The 13,080-nt window shown below is 35.1% G+C and overlaps 1 protein-coding gene across 1 annotated transcript; it reads left to right on the top strand.

The window, feature by feature from the left end:
• Window positions 1–2,073: 2,073 nt before the first annotated feature.
• On the top strand, window positions 2,074–12,164 carry LOC112522785 (proline-, glutamic acid- and leucine-rich protein 1). The gene is made up of 13 exons (XM_025132095.1): window positions 2,074–2,387; window positions 3,144–3,260; window positions 4,745–4,809; window positions 5,996–6,095; window positions 6,785–6,856; window positions 7,469–7,528; window positions 7,609–7,738; window positions 7,814–8,001; window positions 8,088–8,272; window positions 9,616–9,743; window positions 10,196–10,461; window positions 10,849–11,092; window positions 11,394–12,164. Exons 1-13 carry the CDS (start codon window positions 2,118–2,120, stop codon window positions 12,053–12,055), a joined length of 2,487 nt encoding a protein of 828 aa, XP_024987863.1. The 5' UTR covers window positions 2,074–2,117; the 3' UTR covers window positions 12,056–12,164.
• The last annotated feature ends 916 nt before the right edge of the window (window positions 12,165–13,080 follow it).

Here is a 13,080-nt window from a genome sequence, read left to right as displayed (position 1 = left end):
AATTTCGGTATAAAGTTGATTACTGGTAACTTCAATCGATATTATATAAAAACCTATTTTCAAGAATACCAATGTAAGGAAACATTTCTTTTGGTTTACTTAATGGTTGATGTTAGTGGAAGGGAGGGTGATCGAACCTATGACATGTCCTGCATTTTGGCAAAAATGTTTATTCCTTTACCAACTGAGCTACACACAAGAAACTGAAATCATGTAGAAATATCGCAGCATACATATGTATGTGCTTAAAATATGGGAAAAATCTATAAAAGCCCAACGGACTTTTTATTTTTAATTGATTAATTTATTGGTCAATTTTTTTGATTGAAAAAAAAAAGACTTGGACAGATATATATATAACCTTTTATTTACAAAAGGTGTACCTATAACCGGAATGGTGGTAAATAAGGTTAAAGATTAAAAAAAAAGGATCAGATGGAAAACCCTATTCTATCCACCAGTTGTTCCAATAGCAGCCCGAGCATTTTATTCCCAACATCAGATACCACTGTCAAAGTTGCCTAGTCATCTCAGGTTCGTCTTTTCCCCTCCTATCTTCTTCTCTTCTTATTTTTGGTCTTTCTTGCTCTCGCATCAATAAATATGGAGATGGGGGTTCGGTTTTTTTACGGTGTTAGATGATGCGACGAGAGTGTATACGAAGAGAGATGTTCGGGTAGCATGTTTTCCAAAAACCAAGGTTGATCAAACAACCATGTCTTTAAAGCATTGCCTCAAGACGTCTGGAGGAGAGTGGTGGATAACCTCGCGATGGGTGTTGTAGGTGGTGCTCGTTACCACACAACAAGAGCTGCAAGTGGTGTTTTTTTTCCCGGATTTATACATTATCGAAATATCTAGGGACATAATCGATCAAGATATGAAAGTCTGTTGGGTCTTTTCGGAATTTTCCAGTGATTTTACCAAATTAATCGATTTTATAGGTCAAAATGATGTATTTGACCTGTTTTAGAAAGTCCAATGATTAATTTATTTTAATAAAATTGTCCAAAAGTTTATTGGCGTTTTTGAACGTTTCCCTTAAAAAATTAAAATAAACATTTTTTTTATATGTAAAGTTATGACATCATACTCAACAAGACTAGACATTGTTTGACAATCATAATTTACCGTATTTTTTAAGTTATTGTTTGGATTGACATAAGCTACTTTATTGAAATGTTGGTTGGAATAATGTTTTATGAACATTTTGTCACTTTTTTCAATTATAACTCTGATTAATATTAATTGTTATTTATTATTATTAATTATAAATAAACATCGATAAATAAAAATACTTTTTAAGGTCAAATGTTGACGATGAAATAGGTAATTTGTCACAAATATTTCAATGTTCCACTTACGAATTCCAGAAATATATTCAAATAAATTCTAAAATTTGTTTGTTTACTTTTTAATAGTTTCATTAAGAGTCAACTTCTGAGTTGCTAAAATGTGAATCTTGTTTGGTAAAAAAAATGTTGTCTCTTAATGGTTTTAAAATCATCTGGATGATTTTGCATCATAAGCATCCCTTAACCATTCAGTGTCCTAATTTCATTGTAAACAACTACCAAATAATTATACTTCATTTTGAACTATATCATGAGAGTCTCTTAATCATTCTGACCACTCAATCATTTTACATCAAACCATTCAACAGTTACCAAACAACCCTTAGTCTTGTGTCTTCAATAACCAATATCAAAAGTTACATAACTAAAAATACCTAAAACTGTTGTATTCAATATCAATTGCTCATTTCATTACCTCCTTGACCTATCCCGTTTTTTCGCTTTGACTGTCACGCTTTCTACGCTTCTACAAAGCCATTGTACGTCTCATAAATAACTATTTTTTTTATATTAAGTTATAAGTTGTTATTAAAACAATACAAATGATGTAAATTAGAATTAAATGAAGGTCCAATATGTAAAATAACGTTTATGGAGGTAGTCTAGGTGTAAAATTTAGTTTTATTTCAAATATTTCCATTTCCATTTCCATTTCCATTTCCATACCCCAACAAAAACGCTTTCTTAGTTAAACCCTAGTCCTCTTTCCCTAAACCTCAGAGTTCAGAGAGCTGTAGAGGTCGAGGAAGAGGTCTCACAGTAATGGCGGCATTTGATCATGTTCGGAACATGTATGACGTCGCTCTAAAGCCTAGACTTCTACGTTCACTTATCAAAGAACACATCCCCGATGAGAAACAGCAGTTGCGTAATCCATTAGAGCTCTCACACGTTGTCTCTGCAATCAAAACTCATGAATTGTTGTCTGAACGCGTTGTGCCATCTGCTGATAACAAAAAATTGATCGAGAAATGGAAATCTGCGGTTGATTTGTGGGTCGACCGCTTGCTCATGCTTGTATGTAGCAACATGGTAAGTTTCAATTCAATCTGCAATAGAAGTTCTGCTTTTTTAATCGCATTATGTGGTAAAAGTTGGACTTCCTTGTGAAGGTGAAACCGAGACCTCCTTCACCCCACATAAAGGAATGGTAATGAAAAGCACAATTTAAGGGGTTTTGATGTGTAAATCACTAGAATAATATTCTAGACGAAGAAATCGATTAAAGTTTAATATTAAATATCTTCAAAGATGCGTTTAAGATGTATTTTCTATAAGATAGTGATATATATTGGGTGAAATTTAGTATAAACGCATGTTAACTTTAGCGAGTCAGTTTTAGCAAAAAATGATGATTGCGAGACAAATTGTCTTGGAATCATAATGTAAAGTTATTGAATTCCCAGTTAGCACATAGGGTCATCAACTACCAGAAAACACAGGATGTAAATTGGTCTCATAAGACCACAAAAATTCGTTTCACTCATTTGTTCCTGGACAAACTAAATGCCTTTTAATTACTTTATTTGCTTATGGGCTGAAAGGGTGTAGTATAATAATATGAATATATATATGCTTTCGTTGTTGAAATAAAACTTGTCTTGCTTAGACTTCTGCGTTACTCTTATGAGATATATGGTTTATCTAATCCTAGAGAATACAGGTAGCTCTAAAGTTATTACAGTTTATTTCTACCAGCTAATAAGAGCAAATCTAATAACGTGATAGTTTTTATCTAGTTTATAGTTTCAGAACTGCTGATCTGAATATACTTAAAATGTGGTGTAGCCAGATAAATGCTGGGCTGGAATATGTTTGTTAGGGATGACTTGTGAAGAATGCAGTTCCGAGCGGTTCCTTGCATCTTACTCTGTTTGGTTTCAGAAGTTGCTTTCACATCTTCAGGTAATTAGATTTTATTCTGCTTTTCTATTATGATGAATATTTATGTTTATAGGTGCTGTAATGTCATGGAAACAATCTCTTTACCCCTTGGGGTAGAAGCAAGGCCTGCATAAGTCCTAACGCTGGACCCTAGCTTTGTGTGAGATACTGAGATTCACTGGGTTAGTTTGACTTGGTTTGGTTTAGGTGGCTGTAATGTCCGTGGTTGGGTTTAGTCAATGTTGCCAACTATCTTGGAATTTCGAAGATTAACAGTTTTGCACAATGTCACAATATTAATATTCTGAACAACTCTGAAGAATTTAGTCAAAAACAGTATAAGATCTGATTGGATTTTGAATGATAGATGGAGGGGGAAGAGTTAGAATTTGATTTTATTGGAGTGGCTGACATATAGTTCTGTTTTTTATATAATTATTTTATGCACGGGTGTATCGATTTGGCATGACCACCAATGAAACACAATTACTGGACAAAACTATGTACTAAGAAGCTTTGGAGCTCTTTTGAAGTATTTAAGATACCTCTGCTATCTGCTTAGTACTGTTCTGTTGGTTCATTTTAAAGCTTAAACTGTTCAAATTACAGATTTTGCTTGGCCATTTTGTGGAATGCAAAACTCAAATGGTATAGAAAAGTTCAAACTGATATAAGCCGATAATGAACTGTTGTTACACCATCTTGATGACTGTTTCCAAGTAGAAAATATGGTTAAAAATTTCACGAGGAAAGGTAACCTGAAAACATCAACACACATGTGCTTGTTGTACTCATTTAAAGCCAACTCCAACAATCCACATCACATATTGACTCGTGGCGTGCGCTTTTTGTTCATCTCTATTTATCTTGCATTGCAAGTTGGAAGTTGAAACTGTCTTTCCTGAACAGTAGGATACTAATGGAGTGATCTCTTAAGAACCTCTTTAACTATCATCAAATTACTTATTGCAAATTATGGCGGTGCTATGGGATTATTTTTGTTTATCGTTTGAAAATTTTTCTTTTCATTTGACTTATTTCATGCCAAATTTGCTTGCAATTATTGGATAGTCGGTTATGACTTCGCTACTTTTTAGTCCATTCAACAATTCGATAGCACACATCCTCATGAAGCAAACAACAAAAAACAAGTATGACCTTGGATGATCTAGTTCCTTGCGGAACACCAACACCAAGAACACATGATACGTCCTTAATGTATCCTACGTATCTGGAAAAATCAAACATCAAAGAAGATAAAAATAAATATTTGGTGCATCCCAATTTTTTTGGCATATTCCTAATATTTCCTAGACTACCTATTTCAATATCCATGCTTCGTCCTTTACATGATTGTGTGAACCTTATTGTCTAGATTGAAAGCTAAAGGTAAGACTTAAAATTGGTCTGACTGAAGATTGTTATAAGTTGATGTTCTTTGTGGCTACAGAAACCTTCCTTTTTGGATCTAAGTCATCTAACACAAATTTTAAATCTTGCATCAGCCTCCTGCAGAATCTCACTTTGTGAAGGCTGCTTGTTGTGTCTCGATATCAGATCTTCTTACAAGGTATATTTTTATACTTTACTCAAACCATAAGCATGTTAAAGTTTAGAAATTGAGCTTTAAGTTGATGGTGCCAATTTTTTCACTAATGTTACGGTTATTCAGGTTGAGAACTAGAAGTTATGATGAGACAGTGAAAGGATAACACAATTATGAAATTTAGCATGTCTACAATGTAATTATTTGTATAAATTTTGTGTCATATGGATGAAATTCATTAATGATTGTTTAGCTTTGTTACTTTTTTTGGTCAATTGTAGTGTTTGTTTTACCATTTAAGTAGTATGATGGTGTGTTTTGTAAATCCGTTAAATGAATATTTTTTCCATTTTTGTACGCTCTGTACAACCACATTCTTTTTGCATTTTGTAACGTACAGTGGTTCCTTACCAACCGACACTCTAACAAAAACTGGCAACGAGTGCTTTTATTATGTATTCTGTTCTAATGCAATGTTTTTAGTCCAGTCAGTCCTGTCCTTTTCTGTCCCATACAGTCTGTGCACCAACGCCACCATAAGGAATAGGCCTGTCAGCTTGTTCAACTTCATGTAATGGCCAAACAGACACTTGACTGGGTATGGTTATGCTTGAGAGCTATTGATCCTAATCAGCGTGATTCTATGACAATGTTAAACCAAGCGGTTGCAGCAACTCCGACTTTAGGATAACTTTCTGAATTCAGAGTTTGCTGTTATTGTTGACCAAATTTTAGAAAGAAAGGATGAGACTGAGTAGTGTGCCATTTCGGAAAATCATATATTGTTCTATGAGCTAGCATTTAATTCCATCTATGCTTAGGTTTTTAGACATGAGGCACCAAGATGTCAACTTTTCTGTGTTTGTGTGGCATCTGATTTCTCTAGTAAGAGGCTGCTTTCTGGCCCTTTACACTAAGGCCCCTTTTGTTTACATTGACAGTCAAGGTGGTCAAGCTACCTGTGCCTGTCTGGTCCTATCATTTTGCGGATATGAATTTTTTCTAGTTACTTTCCATGACCATCTTAATTTGAAAGTGCAGTGTGATCTCATTACAGTGCCTAACTTATCAGGACTCAGAAATGGGAAAAAATAAATGAGCTTACCACTGTTGCACATCTGAAGCACATCCTGTTTCATAAAAAAATATGCTCGCTTTATATCTGACTTTCTTTTCATCCTCATGTCTGATATTAATCCCTCTGAACTAGGTTGGGTGGGTTTCCGAATATGAAGAAAGATGGAGCTTCACATGCTGCAAAACTTCTTCAGCCAGTTTTAAAGCTGATGCATGAGGATAGCTCAGATGCTGTATGTGTTTTTGGTACTACCATGTTCAGAGTTATTTATTTCTTATTTTTATGCTTTAGCAGCTAATACCAACTGCATGCACTCGGAACTTGGTAGTCATTAAAGAAGATTTATTTACTTTGCAATTACTCATCCAATAATCTTCACTTTATTCTAAAGTGTACTCCCTCACCCAAGCTTTTTGCTTATTGGTAGCTTTCTCATTCGTCAATGAGAAACCAAATCTTGTGAGCATCTATGCAACTTATGTGTGTCATAGTTGTTGGTAATATAAGAAGCAGGGTCTGTTATATGTATGTCAGCTCTTCCTTTTATGTGTAATAATTGTCTTGTAGCATTTTCTTAGAAAAATGGCATGTCATAAAATGGATGGACATTGATGCATTGGAGCCAAAGGGGGCCGCTCTAACATAATTTATGGAGCAGCTTCCTTATGTGTATATTTGTTTCTGTGGGGTATATGTACCATTGAGGTGTTTATAATTCCTTCTTTACAATCAGTCCCTGGCATGTGCTTGGTTGTATTACTATACATGCTACTCTCTGATTTATATATGTTTTTGTTGCTTAAATTATTCGTTTGATTGGTACCTGCTATATGTTTGAACATTTTTATCTTCAAGAATGATAGGCTATAGCTGTACTGGCTTCTAGTTACCAATGGCTATCTGATTGCTCCTTTTATGCAGGAAGGTGCTGTTCCTTTGTTATGCACCATTTTGAATTTCTTTCCATCTTCTGTCCAGAAGAACTATGATTCAGTAAGTTATCGGATCTTTTGCTAAGTGTGTACAATGAATCAATGATCTTTATTCTAGCACATGAATACTTCTTTGTATCTGAACTATCCCATGGAGAATAAGGAATTAGGAAATACAGAGCTATTTAGTCTTAGCAGTTCAATAAATTCTCTATTTTTGCCTTTCACCTTATGCAACTTGCAATATTACTATTAGTAGAAATCTGCAACTAAGACATTTTATCGTTTACAATATCATTTACTTGTACGGCGTTACATTTGTCATTATGATCTAATAGAAAAGTTGTGAAGATGGTAACATTAGCAACCAAAAATTATTGGCTGATGCATTAGGACAGCTGTAGAATATATGTAATGACAAGTTCATTGGATATACTGATTTGTTAATATACATTATTGGTCACTTACTATCTTTATTATTCAGCCAATTTGGCTTTAACACAGGCTGTTCTCAGTTACAACTTTGCTGACTGACCATAGTGTTTGTAGTAAATATAAAAATTCCTTTTCTTTTATCCTAAAAGACTACAACAAACGAGATGCTTTTTCAATAAACAATGGTTCTTGGTCAATTTCTGAAAATTGAGCTGGGTATGGAAAATTTGTTCCGCAGGCTGAAGCTGCTATTGTTACAAAGCTTATGTCTGGGAAATGCAATGCTAATATGTTGAAGGTGAGACCTATTTTATATGCTTCAACATTTAATAGGTTACTGTTGACAAAAAATTCTGAAGTACTTTCTGCTTTGACCAGAAACTTGCTCTTTGCTTATCTTTACTCCCAAAATCGAGAGGGGACGAAGATAGCTGGTCGTTGATGATGCAGAAGATCTTGCTAGCAATAAATCTCCTTTTGAATGATTCACTCCAAGGTTTGGAAGAAGGTAAGTAGATGGAGAGTTATTTGGTGATGTTGATTACGTCGGCAGTACTTACAATGTTATGTGCACACACTGCAGAAACTACAACCAATGAAGCCATGCGGGCATTGGTCCCTCCAGGAAAAGAACCCCCACCTCCTCTTGGAGGCCTAACAATATTAGACATTTCTAACAAGGCAACGAGGCCAGAACGACTCTTTATGCCTAGTATATCAGCACTGATGCTCTGTTGTTCTACAATGCTTAGAACTTCTTATCCTGTTCAGGTAGCTTCAACTATTTATATGTTATGTTCACCTTCAATTAAGCTAAAGGGGTAACTTATTTGGAGTTCCATTTGTTTCAATCATAGATCAAAGTTCCTGTTAGGTCATTATTAATGCTTGCTGGAAGAGTGCTGATGGTGGACGGTTCCTTGCCACACACCTTGTACCCCATCATGACTGCAATGCAACAGGAATGTATTTGTACTGAACTCCCAGTTCAGCATTCATATAGTTTGGAAATCCTATGTGGTATTGTCAAGGAAGCACGCAGGTGAACTCTTTCTTTATCCTTTAGGTATTAGTATTGTTTATGATGGAGCATGTGATTTCAGTGATTGCAAGGAGAAAAAAGATAATGGATCGGAGTCAATTATTTTTAGTTATGTTCTTAAGTAATAAGGAAAGTGGCTAATATGCTTGTCTGAAAAAGGTGCTATCTTGTCTGTGTTTGCTTAATATGTTTGATCATGGCATACTTCCTCTTCATGTAAAGGAGCATATTTCATGTTGTTATTTGTATTTAGCGTAATATACTTCATTCCAAAAGATACAAATATCCTCTTCTCTGAAATTTGGTAATAACACCATTAATTTTGTTCTTCCAGCAATTTTTATTATGTAGGAATCACTGAATCACGGATTAGCTCCTTGAAGGACAATTTGACTTGTAGATTGTAATTGTAAAATATGCTGAACTGAGTATCAAACTGTTATCAAATGGCTCTGGAGGCTTATCACTTGCTGATATGCCAAAAGTGTACAAATAGCTTATGCTTACATTTATCTTCATCGTGTTATTTTGTTTGCTTGGGAACAGTACAAAGTTTCCATTTACTCTGATGGTGCCTTCCCGGTTTTTTGTAAATCTCACACCTGCTTTCATCGCTGTAGATTTCTTACATGATCGCCCCAGGTCTAACTTATTTCTTCATCTATGCCCAAGAATATATCAGTTAATCTGAGATTTCTGCGGAAACTTGACATCATTGGATATATTGTCATAGTCAAACCTGTACCTCCCCCAGTGATATTTTTTGAAATTCCATGACGTTCGTGCTGTACATGAACTGTGATGGTAGACAGTTGATTTTTAGATTTTGGTGGTTGCAGATATCTTATAAAACTATGGAGTGCACTCGTTGTAGATTTTCATCCCATTTTATGAGAGCTACTAACCTTTTTAATTATCATAATCACTCACTTTTACACAACACATCATTCTTGCAAAAATGCTAAAAATCATTGTATCTTGCTGGATTCAACGATTTTGGACATAAAATGCCAAGATGTTCTTTATTTTGGCATTTACATTTCCACAATTTCCCCCAAACATTTTTCTTGCACTTTTTGCAAGAACAATCGTTTGTTTGTAACAAAAAACCAATTGATAGGTGGAAAGTTTAACTGCTATTTTATAATACTATGGATCTTTAGTCTTTTGTTGAGCTTCCATTTCTTGTATAAACATATATCTTCTGCTTGTCTATTTCTTAGTCTTGCCAACATGTTTACCTATTTCAAGTGCTATGACACTTGTTATAACTTGCTTCATGTAAATCTCATTTGGATTTGTGGTGGTTGTTCATGTTATGCAATGTTCTTTTTCCTTTGCAGTCAACTGTTTCCACATGCTGCACATATTGTTCGACTCGTAACGGAGTATTTCAGGAGATGTGCATTACCGGAACTTAGGATAAAAGTCTATGCCCTCATTAAGTTGATGCTGATGTCCATGGGGGTTGGTATGCTTTTAACTATCCTTTCGTTTAATAACGTCACTGCATGACTGTATAGTTTCAGCAACAAGTTCATTCATCTTTGCACCCACATTTTCTCTCGGTATTTCTTAAAACCAATTTCTCTGTTTCTATTTGGATTGAACCTTTACGACCTTTTAAAATGTTTAACAATAAATAATAACCAGATCAGTCTTTTAGAAGATAAACAATGTCAAAAATGACTATAACATTGTAGACATGAGCCGTTTTGTCTCTCAGCTTTAGTCATTATGCTTGTGAGATTGAAAATAAAATTCTCGTAACACAAAACTCTTTTTTCCCTGTGAAATTGTTTCTAATTGGGGTGTGAGTTACTTCCCATTTCACTATATTTTCTATGGAGTTTGCAATGTGGCTGTGTGTAATTAACAAAGTATTGAGGCAATGATCATGATTGTCGTTGTGCAATGGAGCAGGGATAACAATGTACCTAGCTGAAGATGTTGTAAGTAACGCTTCTGTTGATCTGGATTCAGTCGGTCATCATGGTGGTGAAGCATGTTCTAATCCAGTCTTAAAAACATCTGAGGCAGTGCCTCAGCCTATGCAAAAGAAAAGGAAGCATGATATGACAATAACATCTTTTGGAAATCAACCTCAAACATCTAGTTTACACAAAAACCATACTCCAATTTCTGTGAAGATTGCTGCACTTGAGGCACTAGAAACACTTCTAACCGTGGTATGTTTTCGTATTCCATGAAACCATTTCTATTTCATGTTTAGTCATAAAAATCCATTAAATTCTCTCGGTAGCTATCTCAACATGTGCTATTGCATCTATATGCACACAGGTTCATGTTTCTAGAAGGTTATCCGAGTCAATTTCAAGTAATTTTTTAGTGGAGTCTTGATTCTTTAGAAGCTACTAGTCACCAGTTGATCATACATCTGCCTTGTTCAGATCAATTAGTGCAGTTGATTCATGTTTTAGACATGTGTGTGTATGTATATACTGTTTGATGATCATATGTGCTTTAATTTTATTTGATTTATTGTCCCATAATTTTTTTTTTGTTATTGGCCTTTGATCCAAACTATAGATTGATGATAATACTGATTTTGGCAGGGTGGTGCATTGAGATCTGAGAGATGGAGGTCAAATGTTGACGTGCTTCTCATAACTGTATCTACAGATGCTTGTAAAGGTGGATGGACAAAACAAGCAAATAACGTTTACACCCTACACGACAGTAGCTCTAGTTGGGCTGATTTCCAGCTTGCTTCTTTACGTGCACTTTTGGCGTCCCTTCTTTCCCCTGGTCGTATTCGCCCTCCATATCTGGCCCAGGGTCTTGAGCTTTTCCATAGAGGTATCGTTGTATTTCAAAATCCTCAATATTTTGACTTTATTTGTTAGCAAAGTTCATTTATAATATCAACTTATTTCCATCCACAATGGAAAATAAAGAGAGATTAGCTTTTCAAACCATCATATTTGACACTTCTTTTCTAGACAACCATCATACTTGCTTAAACGCCGATAAGAAAATGCTTCAATTCGGCAGAAAACAGAATACAGAACAAAAAACTCCAGTTGCCAATTAGAGTGTTTCGATTTATTGTATTGCTTCTTTTGCTATGTATAATTCATCTCTAAGAAAACATGTGCAGGTATGCAAGAAACAGGAACAAAAGTTGCAGAGTTCTGTGCACACGCCTTATTGACGTTGGAAGTTCTGATACATCCAAGGGCCCTTCCGCTGATAGATATTGCATCTTCCATCGACTACCCTGTTAATGGGGTAAAAGACAGTTTTATGGATAACAACACATATTCTGGTGCTCAGAAACACCACCTATATTCAGGTGGCACATCCAGAAATGGACTCGAGTACCCTGAATCGGAAGAGGATGATCTGTATGAAAAATGGGTAAAAGATGTTGACGGAAGCAATGCGCCTGAAATTCAGCAAGAAAAGAACACGGTAGAGAAAACATCAACACCAGCGGAACCGCTTGTCTCCTTCGAGGGCCCATCTGGTTCCAAAGTTCCTGAAGAGAAAGGAAAGGGAATTCTGGTTGAAGAAATCAATAAGCAGTCTGACATTCCAAGTCAAACAGCCGATCATCATGCATCCGACATGGAAACCGAGATGACAGCAGCCAAGGACGCCTCCGGCGGTGATCTGGAGACAGCGACAGGAAGAAGCTTTGTAACAGTAGTGGGTTCGGAGGGAGGTAAGGAGTTCATGTTTGCATTGGGTGTTGATGACAAACTGATGGATGAGATACCTGATATTGTTGATGTGGAACCTGATTCTGATGAGGATTAGATTTTTGAAGTTTGCAAATTTTGATAGGAATCCAGAGAGGAAACATGTTAATTTGATGTTGGCAAAATTTTTACAGGCTCTTCTTGTGCGCATTTTCAATTTACTGATCAATGATGAAGAGTATTTTGGTCATGGAGTAGGTTACACTTTTATTTCATCGCATACGACTCTTTAACCAGTCTCGGTCAGGATATGGTTCGGGTGCTGCTGACATGAAAACATGACAAGGACCGTAAATCTTATATGCTAAGAAGCATAACAATGACCGAGAATCTTACATGGTAAGTGCTTACTAGGTAATAAAAATGTATACCAACGTTCCATTTTGATGGTCGAGTGAAGGTGGTGATTCTTAACGATAAGCATTTGGTAGATGAACTCTAAATATAATGATTAGTTTACAACAAACCTATATGATACAAGTACCGTGGTAAGAAAGTTACTTCATTGTGCGTTGGTATGCATGATAAAACGGGGTATGACAGTATGAAAATCAGACTTTTTTTCTATCCCGCTATATTGATAAAATGCTAAACTATTTATGTCAAAATAAAATTTTTCATCCACCTGCATCATTTTCGACCGTTCAATATTATCGAGTCTAGTGCTGTTCACGTACACAACGGACCCTCATTATTTTTGATGGAAGAGTTACAATTTTTTATTGCAACTTCTTTGTTCTATTCTGTATGAACCATCGGTTCTTTAAACTTTCAACTGATTTTCTCGTTTTTTTTTAAATACCAAAATAATAATAATTTTCAATAAATAAATCGATTTTAAAGATACCATAGAAATATAATCTTTTTCTTTCCCTCAAAATTATTCATTTTTTTCTTCATAATCTCAAGAGATATTCTAAAAGAAATCCGAATACCATAAAAGGTAACGTTTTATTTATTTATTTTAATTTTAGATTTTTTCGATAAATATAAATTGTTTTCAATATCTATACTATATTATAAAGCATTTGGCTAAAACTCTTAAAAACTTCTTAAACTCTTAAAACTCTTAAATCCGTTCAT

The sequence above is a fragment of the Cynara cardunculus genome (genome assembly GCF_001531365.2).
Source record: "Cynara cardunculus var. scolymus isolate 2C chromosome LG 1, CcrdV1, whole genome shotgun sequence".
NCBI lineage: Eukaryota > Viridiplantae > Streptophyta > Magnoliopsida > Asterales > Asteraceae > Cynara > Cynara cardunculus.
Note: the sequence above shows the minus strand (reverse complement) of the source record. Positions and strands in the feature narration are given on the sequence as shown.

Coding starts and splice junctions, on each gene's coding strand:
- LOC112522785 (XM_025132095.1), top strand. CDS start 2,118: ATGGCGGCATTTGATCATGTTCGGAACATGTATGACGTCGCTCTAAAG. Junction 2,388..3,143: donor TGCTTGTATGTAGCAACATG/GTAAGTTTCAAT, acceptor AATGTGGTGTAG/CCAGATAAATGCTGGGCTGG. Junction 8,002..8,087: donor GAACTTCTTATCCTGTTCAG/GTAGCTTCAACT, acceptor TTTCAATCATAG/ATCAAAGTTCCTGTTAGGTC.